The sequence below is a fragment of the Ailuropoda melanoleuca genome, chromosome 4 (genome assembly GCF_002007445.2).
Source record: "Ailuropoda melanoleuca isolate Jingjing chromosome 4, ASM200744v2, whole genome shotgun sequence".
NCBI lineage: Eukaryota > Metazoa > Chordata > Mammalia > Carnivora > Ursidae > Ailuropoda > Ailuropoda melanoleuca.
Window position 1 is genome coordinate 114,075,045 of NC_048221.1, and position 12,727 is coordinate 114,087,771.

The following is a 12,727-nucleotide window of genomic DNA, read 5'->3' on the forward strand; positions in this document are numbered from 1 at the left end:
TCAGGTTATCCTTCAACCCAAAAGGGAGCAATGGACAGAAGTGAGATACATGAGCACTGAGGAGGCTTTTATCTTTGGCTTCCTAGCATGTTCTCTCTGCCCCCATCCCTCTTTTTCTGATATCAGACCTAGACCGTGGCCTGATGCTGGCCTGGCGTGTCAGAGTCCTTCCAGGGTCTTGTATAATGACCTCGGAAGAGAGATATTCTCTTTTTCTTGGGGTGGTTCATTTGGGGCTGCTCACGGCCAGCTTTCCCAGCACATAAGGAGAGTCTCCAGAACAAAGCCCAAGCAGAGACCAGCATAACAGAGATCAAGGAGAGCAGCCCAGAGCCTTCCATCGTGTAAGGTACCACAGTTATCCTTCCCAGCACATGGGCCAGTGCATTCCTGTTCTGCTTAAACAAGCTTAAGCTGGATTTCTGTTCTTTGAATCAATATAATATAAGGCATTTTAAATCTCCACTTTAAACTCTCTCTCTAGCTTAGCTGTTCTTTTGAAAGTTATTTGCACCACACAATTCAAGTTTGGGATTTGCGAGGGTGAAATTCCCACATCCTGTGCTGTTGACTGCAAGGAGATCCCAGGGCCTTAAACACTACTGGCTTTGGTCAAGAAGTTGTGTTGATAACTCAAGAGCCTGGTGTGGGGTCTCACTGGAGGGAGGGCCCTGCCTTGAGCTGGGTCAGGGGTCCCCACCGGCCACCTAGGATTTACCCTATGTTTCCATCAGTTACCAGATGGGTCCTCCAACGGAGGTCTACACCACAAAGTCCGAGAGAAGCTGAGACCTGCCAATTCTGCAAATTACCATAGCCAGTCACTTGGCTTTATCATAATCCATAAGGACCTGTCCTTCTGACAGCACGGGGCCAAATGGTTACTCCGCTTTTTAAAGCATGTCCTAGAACAAGAGCTGAGCCCAGCGTACCATCGCTTGGAGTATATGTTTACACTATTCTCTCCGGCAAGAAGGCATACATCTAGTTTATCTAAAAACTACACAACATTATTCAGGAATTATTAACAAGAGGTCTTAGGAGAAGCCTTGGGTTATATTTTTGAAAACAGTAAGTTGCTTGGTTTAAAGGCAACACTTATTTGCTCTGTTCCCGATAGAGATACTGGGACAGAGCTTTCAGGAATGTGGACAGCTCAGAATTGGCATAAGCTCATAGACAATTCCCGTCTCTTAAATTAAAGCCTACTGAGAGATTGATGTGTGCAGCTGTCTTGAACTGAATTATCAGGCAAGGGTCTTGCTAAAGCTGGACGTGGTAAGGTTATGACACTCATTTCAAAGGTTGTGTAGGCCAGCGCAGCTCTGGGAGACCGATGCTTATTTACCCAGTCACTCAAAAACAACTTCATCATGGATGGCAGGGCTCCCTTACAGGGCATGAAATCATTTTCAGGGAACCTGTCAAACACTACTGAATGGAGACTTCTACAAAAAGCATTTTCTTATCAGGTCAGATATGTTACTGTTGGTTTCAGTCTCTCACAAGGTCTGATTTTCAGATACCTCTTTAGGCTTCTTTAACATTGAACCATTTATTTTGAGGTCGGCTATGAGGTGTAGTACACAGGCCTCTCTCATCCGATTTTACTGCAAAAGGCGACCACACTATTTCTTCTTCGTGAGCCTCAGAGCCCTCACTTCTGTAAACAAAAACGACTATTTAAAAAAATTCTCCCAGCTGATTTTTTTTTTTTTTAAGGCAGGAAGGAAAGATGGCATTTGTGCTTTTTTCATCTGAGGATTTCCCTCCACATAGTGTATGATGGATCTGGAATGGGACTCGGGGTTCAAATTCTGGCTTCACCTCTTGATAGCTGGTAAGAGGTGGGGAGGGGAGAAATCCATCAAGCATTTCAATCACTTCCTTGAAAAGAAGAATCATTTAAGATTATATATATTTTTTAATTTTTACTTTTATATTTAATTTTTTAAATTTTTACTTTTTAGAGAGGGAGAAAGGGGTGGAGGGGCAGAGGGAGAGAGAGAGAGAATTTTAAGCAGGCTCCACGCCCAGTGCGGAGTGGGCGACATGGGGCTCAATCTCACAACCCTGAGATCATGACCTCAGAGGAAATCAAGAGTCTGAAGCTTAAGAGACTGAGCCTCCCACGCGCCCCAAGATTATACTGTATGACTGAATTGTATTATTGCAGTGTGTGTGATCTTGGTTAAGTCACATAACCTCTCCGAACACCAGTTCCCACATCTGTAACCTAAGAAGCAATAGAACAATAGAGATTCCCAGCGTGGGTAATACTCAAAGCGCAGAGTTGTCACGTGGTAAACGCCCAACTTTTATATTGACACTTGAGGATCCCAGAGGCGCGGGGATACAAGCCCACCCTGGTCAACTACCATACATCCCACCCTTCCCCGGGCTCGCCCTTTCCCCAGTCTTACGGAGAAGACCTTTTCTCCCCAGGGGCTTGAAAATGCTTTGTACCAGCCAGTAAGGAAGGGCGCAGCCGGCCGGGGACGCTACCGGGGCCCCGAGCACCTCCTCGAAGGAAGCGTCCCCATCTGGCGTTCACAGCGCCCAGATCCGCCTCCCGATAGTGTGGTCTGGGCGTCCGCCTCCCCGGCCAGCCGGGGTGCGGCCGTGCGTGCTCCGCGGAGGGTGGTGGCGGCCGGTACCCCGCCCTGGGCCTCCGCCCCCCCCCCCGCCTCGGCGTGTCAGGTGCCGTGAGAAGCGCCCAAGGATATGACCAGAGCCCAAGACTTTCCAGAAGCCGCGCACGCAAAGCCCTGCTCCGCACGCAAGGGGGAGGGACAGCAGAGGAAACTTCAACCCGATAAAATTGGTAGGCGCGAAGAGAACGGCCTCCTGCTCCTCCTCCCCCTCGTCCCTCCCTCTGGGATCATCAGAGCGCCCTCCCTCCGCTCCGCGCCCCGCGTTCGCCCCAGCTTGGCTCCGGGCTCTGTGCCGAGGGTCCCGGATGCGGCCAGCGCGACCCGCCGCGGGGCAGTGGGCGGCGCCACCTGGGGGTTGCGAAGCGGGAAACCTCGCGACCAGCTGCGCCCGGCCGGCGCTGGCCTTTGTGCGCCCAGCACGGCCGGGCCCAGGGTCTGAGAGCGGCGTCTTTCCGGGATTCTTTATCTCGCTGTACGAGGTGGAAGGAGAGCTTTGCGCGCCAAAGGGCCTCATCTAAGGGGTATATGTGTTTGCAAGAAAGTTACAATAAAATAAAACAACTAGGGATGCTGCAAAGGCACAACCGGGCATTCCGCGTTCCCAAACGGACAGGTTCCCTCTCTCGGCCCGGGCGCCCACGGATCCCGAGCGGGTTTTTCTCGGGGAACGGAGCTCAGTCACCGAGAGGGAAGGGGGGTCGTGCGCTCCGGGAGGGGGGCGCGCTCCCACGGAGAGCGCCACGCGATGGGCAGGTTCTGTTCCCAGGGCGCTTCCGGGAAACTGCGGCTTCGATGGGGAGGGACTGATTAAGAGTGGTTTTCCGGCGAACGGGAAGTTCACACCGCAGCTTCTAGCAAAGCCGCCAGCCGCTGCGCCAAGGCCGTCGGGAGAATCGCCGCCGCCTCGCGTGACCGCGGGAGCCCGGCGACAGGGGTCCGGGTCTGAGCCACTCGAACTGCCCCGGCGCCCCGCCCCCCTCAAGCCCCGCCTCGCCAGGTTCCGCTGTCTCCTCCTACGCAGACCTTAAAAGCCAGGCGGGATGGCGCATTTTGACTCTGGAGTGACTGTGTGCAAATGGGCCACGCCTCTGCGACACCAGCTGTCAGAGACGCGCGGGGGTCCTGAGGGCTGGGAACTGACTGCAGTCGTTGACCCCCAGTCTCAGGCCGCACCCTGTGAGAAAACCCCCGCTTTGCCGAGGCCCCAGGTATAGCGGTATAGCGGGACTCGGCAAAGGAGGCACACTTCTCGGTCCCCATCCCTATCCCAGCGCCCCTGGCTCGGACGACGCCTAGAGGCTCCAAAGTGGGTGCTAAAGCTCCCAGAGCAGCAGGTGTCCGAGCGAGTCCTCCAAGTTCCTGGAGACGTCTTGCCCTCCACAAAGGCCCCAGCCCGGTTTCGGAGCCGTCCGTCCCGCGCCGTTGGAAACCGCGCCACCTCGCAGGTCAGTCTTTCCCCGGAGCCGCCTTCTCGAGGCCTTGCGTTGCGGGGCCGGGGTGGTAGGCACTGAGAAGGAATTGAGCGCCTCCGTCTAGATGCCCTCCGGGTTGTCCCCGAATTGCTGGAACCGTTACGCAGCTGGGGGTTGAGGTGGGGACCGAGAGTGCGGGTCACAGAGAGGTGGAGACACGCTCTTTGCCTTCTCTTTCGGGGAATGGGTTTGGGATGGGAAGAAGCGTCCTCTGCTGCTTCCCCAGTGAGCCCGCCCTACCCTGCCCTGTGCTACGCGCGACCTCCTCCCTACCCACCGGCGCACGGTAGCCGGACGCCAGGCGTAGGGGCGTGGGGCACCCGCTCCCTTCTCGGCACACCTGAGCGTCACGCGTTCGCCCTTCTCTCTCTAGCATGGCCACCAGCCTCGGTCCCGACGCTCCCCTGCAGCCCAGTGCGCTGTCGTCCCAGCAGACCACGCTCCTGCTGCTCCTTTCGGTGCTGGCCGCGGTGCACGTGGGCCAGTGGCTGCTGCAGCAGCGGCGGCGGCAGCCGGGGTCTGCGCCGCCGGGCCCTTTCGCGTGGCCGCTGATCGGAAACGCGGCGGCGATGGGCCCAGCGCCGCACCTCTCGTTCGCGCGCCTGGCGCGGCGCTACGGCGACGTCTTCCAGATCCGTCTGGGCAACTGCCCCGTGGTGGTGCTGAACGGCGAGCGCGCCATCCGCCAGGCGCTGGTGCAGCAGGGCACTGCCTTCGCCGACCGGCCGCACTTCGCTTCCTTTCGCTGGGTGTCCGGCGGCCGCAGCCTGGCTTTCGGCCAGTACTCCCAGCAGTGGAAGGTGCAGCGGCGCGCGGCGCAGAGCACCATGCGGGCCTTCTCCACGCGCCAGCCGCGCAGCCGGCGCGTCCTCGAGGGCCACGTGCTGGGCGAGGCGCGGGAGCTGGTGGCGCTGCTGGTGCGCGGTAGCGCGGGCGGCGCTTTCCTCGACCCGCGGCCGCTGACCGTGGTGGCCGTGGCCAACGTCATGAGCGCCGTATGCTTCGGCTGCCGCTACAGCCACGACGACGCCGAGTTCCGCGAGCTGCTCAGCCACAACGAGGAGTTCGGGCGCACGGTGGGCGCGGGCAGCTTGGTGGACGTGCTGCCCTGGCTGCAGCGCTTCCCCAACCCCGTGCGCACCGCCTTCCGCGAGTTCCAGCAGCTCAACCGCGACTTCAGCAACTTCGTCCTCGACAAGTTCCTGCGGCACCGCGAAAGCCTGCAGCCCGGGGCCGGCCCCCGCGACATGATGGACGCCTTCATCCTCTCGGCGGGAACGGACGCGGCGGAGGGCTCGGACGACGGCGGCGCGCGGCTGGACCTGGAGTACGTGCCGGCCACTGTCACCGATATCTTCGGCGCCAGCCAGGACACGCTCTCCACCGCGCTGCAGTGGCTGCTCGTCCTTTTCACCAGGTAAAGCCTCCAGGAGGTGTGGGCCTGGCCTGCCTTTCCTCCCCTGTAAAAGGCGGGGTGGGACTAGAATATGCTGAGGTCGTCACGAACGCCCAGGGTTGGGGGTTCCGCGCCAGGTCCCCACCTCTCGAAAGCGCAGCTCGGGATGGAAGGCAGCGTGCGGGCCGAGACCGCGCGCGCCCCCTACCCAGCCGGGCCCGGACCGCCCGCGTCTTTGCTCTTGGCGCTCGCTACCTCTCCAAGTGGGGACAAATTTGTGAGAACCCCCTGAAAGGCAAGACCTTTCAAGTGTCCGCAGGTCAGCCCCGATCTCTGCCTCCTTGGCACAGCAGAAGCAGAATTGGCACGGGTCCGAAAGAAAGGGTAACGGGAAACACAGCAGCTAATCGGCTCGGCCAGTCCGGGCCAGTCCGGGCGCAGCTCAGAGGCCGCCCAGCCCCGGCGCTGCAAGCCAGCCGCGCGTCCGGGCTTTGTTCCCGGGCAGAGGGAGCGCTCGGCGGCGCTTACTCGGCGCGGAAACTTTAGGAAGGCGGCCAGAAACTAGCAGGTTGCGCTGGGTTTACGAAGCGGCCGCACTAGTTGTGTTGGAAGTGTCCGGGTAACAAACCCGAGAAGCAGTCACTTTCATCCAGCGCAGAGCGGCGTCTCGAAAGTCAAACTTGGTATCCAGGAGGCGCCTGCGGACGGACTTTTCTGGTCCCCGGGCCCGGCTCAGTTGCCAAACTGGTCGGCAGTGTCCACCTGGATTACGGTCGCAGAGCTCTAGGAAGCTCCGCACGCTGGAAGCAAATGGATTGCTGGTAGAGGGTGTTGCCAGATTTAGAAAATAAAAAATAAAATTCACACAGGACATGCTCTTGCTAAAAGATTAAACCACTGTTTATCTGAAATTTAGATTTAGCAGAGCAGCCTGTTTTTGTCTGGCAACCCTGCTCCAGGGGCAGATGTCTCCTTCAAGGCACATCTTGGTTGCCTTGGAAGACCTGAAGCCCTGGTTGGGCCATTTCTTGGCGCGGAAGGAAGCGGTGGGGGTTACTGAATTTGCTGGCAATCCGGAAATTGGAAGGCAAAGACTGCTTCTTTTCTTATTAGAATCCTGCAACCTATATGCCCTGAGACCCTTTGCAACAACTTTCATAGATTGAATTTTTTGTATATTTAACTGCTTTTCAGTACTAAGAGCACAGAAACACATACATGCAATGAGCAGAAATCAAACACAAAGAAGTAATAATAGATCAGAAAGAAGACATCCCCAAATGAATCAATAGGCCCTTTGCATCCCACCATATCATCTTTTGAAACTGCCTTTTTTTTTTAATCAGAAACTGCATTGGGCAACAAAAGTAAATAAAACAATTTTGGAGTCACTTTCAATTCAATATTGCTGATGAATACGTTTTTCTCCTTTTTAGTGAAAAGACAGTATGACGGAGGTTGGCAAATCACATTTATGTTTACTATCTGGCCTTTCATGAACAAGTTTGCAGACCCTAAAGTATGATACTCATGAAGCAATTTTTTAAATCATCCATAATTTCATACCATACATGCTTAAATTTTTTTCAGAGATGCAATAATTATTTACTTTTTTTTAACTTCTGACATTTTCACTTATTGTAATGAACATTTGCCTGTCTTTTAAACTTTATTTTGGTGATTTTTGATGGCTCCCTAGTATTTTTGTCATAATAGCACCCTCATACACGATCACTTCTTGTAACGTTGTTGATTGCATTTTCAAAATTTCGCCTGTCGTTGTAGTTACATATTTTTGTACCTGTTGTTTCCTGCACATATATTTCTAGGCATGGATTACTGGGTTTAAAAAGAGTGGGGAGGAGTTACCCTTCTGCATCTTGCTTTGTACTCAGATTTTGTTTTCCAAAAGGACAAACTATTTGTATTACCAACAGCGAATAAGCATTACAGTTTGTACCGTTCTCTCTTGAACATTGGGAATTTCCTTTTATTTTATTTATTTTTATTTTTTTAAAGATTTTATTTATTTATTTGACAGAGAGAGAGACAGCCAGCAAGAGAGGGAACACAAGCAGGGGGAGTGGGAGAGGAAGGAGCAGGCTCCCAGCGGAGGGGCCTGATGCGGGGCTCAGGGCTTGATCCCAGAAGGCTGGCAGCACGCCCTGAGCCAAAGGCAGACGCTTAACGATTGAGCCACCCAGGCGCCCCTGGGAATTTCCTTTTAAATTTAAATTGAGAAGAAGTGTAGTTTTATCTATCAGGATACCCGTTTGTGCGGAGTGAGAGCAGTGTATGTGCTAGAATTATCCTGGGAGATGAGTGGGGAGAAAGGATTCATTTTTGGGGCTGCTTTTTTACTTTTGTGGGCCCTGGGCACTTATGCCTCTGCAGACGGTGTACCCCGTAAGAGATTTTTAATGACATTTTATTGCTACATTGGAGTAAAGATAAATATGTTAAGATTACATATTAAAACATTTTCTTTGACCTAACAGTTCTATTTTTCTTGTTCTGATTTTGAATGAAATGAAAACATTTTCATGGGCCCCTGAAAAGTTTTGTGGGTCCTTCGCACTGTCTGCTGTGCCTCATGGAGAAGTTGTCTTTGTCTGTTTGGAGCTTTTTCAGGCTAGAAAACTTAAGACTGTTTTCAACTTATGGTGGGAAAGAGAACATCAGCCCTGTGAGGCTTATAACAGGAAATGTAACTATTAATTTATCCATCCTGTAATTTAGTGAGAAATTAAGAAGCTGGGATTCTTTTCTCTTTGGGGCCTGGCAGTGTTAGTTCAGCCAGTGATTCAGATAAAGAAAGTGGAATTAAATTGTCATCTGCTTTCCAGATGAGAGGAGAATTCATTTGCCTCACTTATTTTCTCCTTCTAACAACCCGACAGGTACCCTGAAGTGCAGGCTCGGGTTCAGGCCGAACTGGACAGGGTCGTGGGTCGAGCCCGGCTCCCCTGCCTGGACGACCAGCCTAACCTGCCCTATGTCATGGCCTTTCTGTATGAAGCCATGCGCTTCTCCAGCTTTGTGCCCGTCACCATTCCTCATGCCACCACCACCCACGCCTCTGTCCTGGGCTACCACATTCCCAAGGACACAGTGGTTTTTGTTAACCAGTGGTCTGTGAATCATGACCCGGCGAAGTGGCCTAACCCAGAGCGCTTTGATCCGGGCCGGTTCTTGGACAAAGACGGCTTCATCGACAAGGACGTGGCCAGCGGCGTGATGATTTTTTCAGTGGGCAAACGGCGGTGCATCGGGGAAGAGATTTCCAAGATGCAGCTGTTTCTCTTCACTTCCATCCTGGCTCACCAGTGCAATTTCAAGGCCAATCCGGACGAACCCTCGAAGATGGATTTTAATTACGGTCTGACCATTAAACCCAAGTCATTTAGAATCAACGTCACTCTCCGAGAGTCCATGGAGCTCCTCGACAGCGCTGTCCAGAAGTTACAAGCCAAGGAAGACTGCCAGTGAGAAGCCAGAAGCAAGTTCAAATTGTAGAAGTACTCAAGAGTGGGGGGTGGGGAGTAGACTTTTCTAGCGCCTCTGTGCCACTTTCTCAAGTCGCCTCTAAAGTGAACATAGACCCACCGACCCGCAGATGAAGTGCTTCCCGCGTGTGCTCAGAGGAGCGCTGGGCTGTGCAGGAGCTCCTGGAAGGGTTTTGCAGCCCAAGAATTAAAGGGTCCCAAGAATTCTGACACAAATATCGAGTGCTGGTTCTAGTATCTCAAGGGAGCATTTGGGAGTTGGAACCCGCATGTGCCCGCACACAAATGACCTAACGAAGAAGAGGTCCAGTGACCCTGCCTTCGCGGGTGGGATCCAAGATTGATGTTCCGGCGCTGAAATCTGCTCCGGAGAAAATCGTAGTAAGCGAAGTTCCAGAATATTTTGTTGAGTATGCAGAGGCAAATAATTCCAGTGTGAGACATAGGATGGAGGGGGAAAGGGAAAAGGTCAAGACCAGAAATCCCTCTCGCACCTCTTCAATAAATAATAGTTTAGGTCGGCTCTAGTATCTATGGATGGGTTTGCCTTTTCGCCTGATAGGTTTTCTCTTTTTTACCTAAATCATAAAGTCATTTGCATACAAAGAAATTAATAGTGGTTGATTCAGTGATTATAGGAGGCTGCAATGATTTATGATGAATTTTAAAGTGTAAGTTGTTGAAATGTAAAAAACTCCAGGCCGAAGTCATACCTCTATTGTTGCCAAAGTACAGAATTTCAATGATGAGGGGGAAAAAAAAAAAGATTTACCAGCCCGGCTAAGGTTTATATTATATGATCATAATGCACTGATTTCAGTAAGTCTCATAAGTTAAAAAAAGTCACAAAGTACTATTCAATATATTTACATAGATAGTTATTCATAAGCAGTATGTATTAGTTATTGTATTATTATATAGTATTAGTTATTTTGGTTAAGAGAAGTTTGAATAATGTACATCTTTCCAAAAGAAAGACAAATTAAAAAGTACAATTCAACCAATTAGGGCTCAAATACGTGAAATGAGCCTATTTTGACATCATGGAAATCAAATTAAAGCAAAGTCCATTCTCTCATCTGTAACTTGAATGAGAACTGAAAAATTTCAAAATTGGATCTCCAAGATGTGTTCCTTATTACTTTACAACGTATTTTCTAAAATTACATTCATAATCTAGAATCTTCTTGTGAAATCGATGTAGTTAATATAATTCCGAACTCTTGGCATGCTTAAATTTTAATTAAATTTTAAAGCCATTCTGATTGTTGAGTTCAGTTGAAGTTACTGGAAATCTGTCCATTAGTCTGTGCAAGGCAGAGAAATTTAACCTGTGTCTGCCTGATGAATAGGGAAAAATACAATGAATTATCTAGATGTTTTCTTTATTAGAGAACTGGGGGGGAATGCCCATCATAATAGGCCTAGTTTCTTAAATGATTTTTTAAAAATAGCATTCATGTCTGTGTTTTGGGAAGTCAGAATCAGAAGGTAGTGTTGGGAGGCTGTTTTGAAGATTGCATCGCATTCCATGGGAGCTGATCAGGTGAGACGTGCTGTTCAGGGAGGCTGGCCCCATGAGCAGTCACTTTGGTAACTGTGAAAACATGAAGCCTGAACAAAATACGTATGTTCTGCTTATGTAAAGAGCCAGAAAACCTTTAAAACAAACTCAAAACAAAAAAACGCATGATGGAAGATGGCAAAAGCTCAAAGTGAAGGTTGGAGCTTTGACTTCTGTTGCTGTGAACTTGCAGAGGAAGGGAGCCCGTGTCCTGAACGCTTACTGCTTCTTACATTCTATTAAGGTTTTTGGAATCTTTTAATCAAAATTACAAAGGGAGGAGTGTCTGACTGGCTGTGCGAAGGGTGGTGAGAAAAAAAGTGAAAAAGGAAAAGGAAGAAATATGGTTAGGCCTTTCCCCACGCATTCCAAATTAGTTCATCTGAAGCACGAAATTTGAAATATGAACACTTAGAAAAAAGATGTTTCATGGACCGACTTTAAATCCCAAGTAGACTTAAAAAAAAAAAGTCTACAACACAGAAGATCTATTTTGCAATTTGGAATTCTTTTATTAATAGACATTTCATATAATTTTAATCAATAAAATCTCATCGCTTTACCTCTTGAGTGTGGAGAAATGTGCCGGTATTTTTAAAGGCACTAAAACCAGCTGTAGACATCAGGCTTACTCACTACGTGAAAACTTTTTTTGTCACACAGCTATTCCAAAACGTGATTACCCCCCACCCCTAGGCAGGGCCGAGACAGTGATTTTAGGCTGCCCTAGCCCACTTACTCTGAGACGTGTGTGGTACCGAGAGTAATCATGTGCCAGTCTGGATGCCTCATTAAGTCAACCAAGTCCAGATGTGCTAGGATCTGTGTGTACGGATGTAGGCTCAGTCCGTCTGGGACTTCTGGCCATGGAGAAGCTATGCTACGTAGGAGGAAGTGAGGTGGGCTCTTGGAAGCTACCTGGCTTATTTAAATACAACTAGGTTATTCTCTATTTTATACTTTAGTTAAAGGAGGGAAAGCAAAACCAAAAAGAAACAAATACAACTAACCAAACTTGGAGGCTACAATAATCTGGCTACTGGTTTAATCAGAAAATCTTATTTTATTCCTTCCAGAGAAAGACCGTATTCGCTGGTCACTATTGTAGTCAGAATATCAACTCCAGGTTGCTGTGATAGTTAAAGTATATTATTTTTTAAATGCTTCCTTTCTATACCGAAGCTTTGACTTTGCAAGAAGATCACTTTTTTCCCCAACAAAAAGACGTCTCAGGTGTGTTTTGTGGGTTATCTGAAGGCTTTCTTTTTCCCCCTCCGAAAGCTTTCATGTCTCAGAACTTAGCCTTCACCTGTGAAATGCTATTACAGCCTTAATATTTCCTTACTAGATCTATATTAGATCAAATAGTTGCATAGCATTTATATTAATTTGTATGTTTTTAGCTATGACACCCCGTGTGGTACTTTAGTAGATGTTTATAGCTCAACGATAACTTTTTATTTAACCTTTTCTTATTTTTGTATTTTATCGTGTATGCCTTTAACATGTACAGAGCAGCTGTCATACTTCGTTGTAACTCAAATACAGCGACACAGCATTAAAATGTATCTTTGTTTGATATACCAGCTGAAAAAATTCTGTATCTGTAATTACCTATAACCGGACACCATTACCAAAGTAATAAAAATCACTTTAATAATCTTGTTATGAAGTTTTACTTTATGTTGTAGAAAATATGCTACATTTTTTCAACATGCATCCATTCATTACTGCATCCATTCGTTACTGCATCCATTCATTACTGCATCCATTCATTTCAACAACTACTTCTTTTTTTTTTTTTTTTTTTTTTTTTTTTTAAGATTTTTTATTTATTTATTTGACAGAGATAGAGACAGCCAGTGAGAGAGGGAACACAAGCAGGGGGAGTGGGAGAGGAAGACAGGCTCATAGCAGAGGAGCCTGATGTGGGGCTCGATCCCATAACGCCAGGATCACGCCCTGAGCCAAAGGCAGATGCTCAACCGCTGTGCCACCCAGGCGCCCCTCAACAACTACTTCTAAGTGCTTGGATTAAAATGTTGCATTGTAAACATTTTACTTGGCCATTTGACATTTTAGGCTACTTGCTTTTTTTTTTTTTTTTTAATAGGCTTTCAGCATTCAGTTTCCTA

General features: G+C 49.2%; 1 protein-coding gene across 1 annotated transcript; it reads left to right on the forward strand.

Moving 5' to 3' along the window:
• The first annotated feature begins 3,691 nt into the window (after positions 1–3,691).
• LOC100466967 (cytochrome P450 1B1) lies at positions 3,692–12,257 on the forward strand. The gene is made up of 3 exons (XM_002914835.4): positions 3,692–4,099; positions 4,500–5,543; positions 8,423–12,257. Exons 2-3 carry the CDS (start codon positions 4,501–4,503, stop codon positions 9,009–9,011), a joined length of 1,632 nt encoding a protein of 543 aa, XP_002914881.3. The 5' UTR covers positions 3,692–4,099; position 4,500; the 3' UTR covers positions 9,012–12,257.
• The last annotated feature ends 470 nt before the right edge of the window (positions 12,258–12,727 follow it).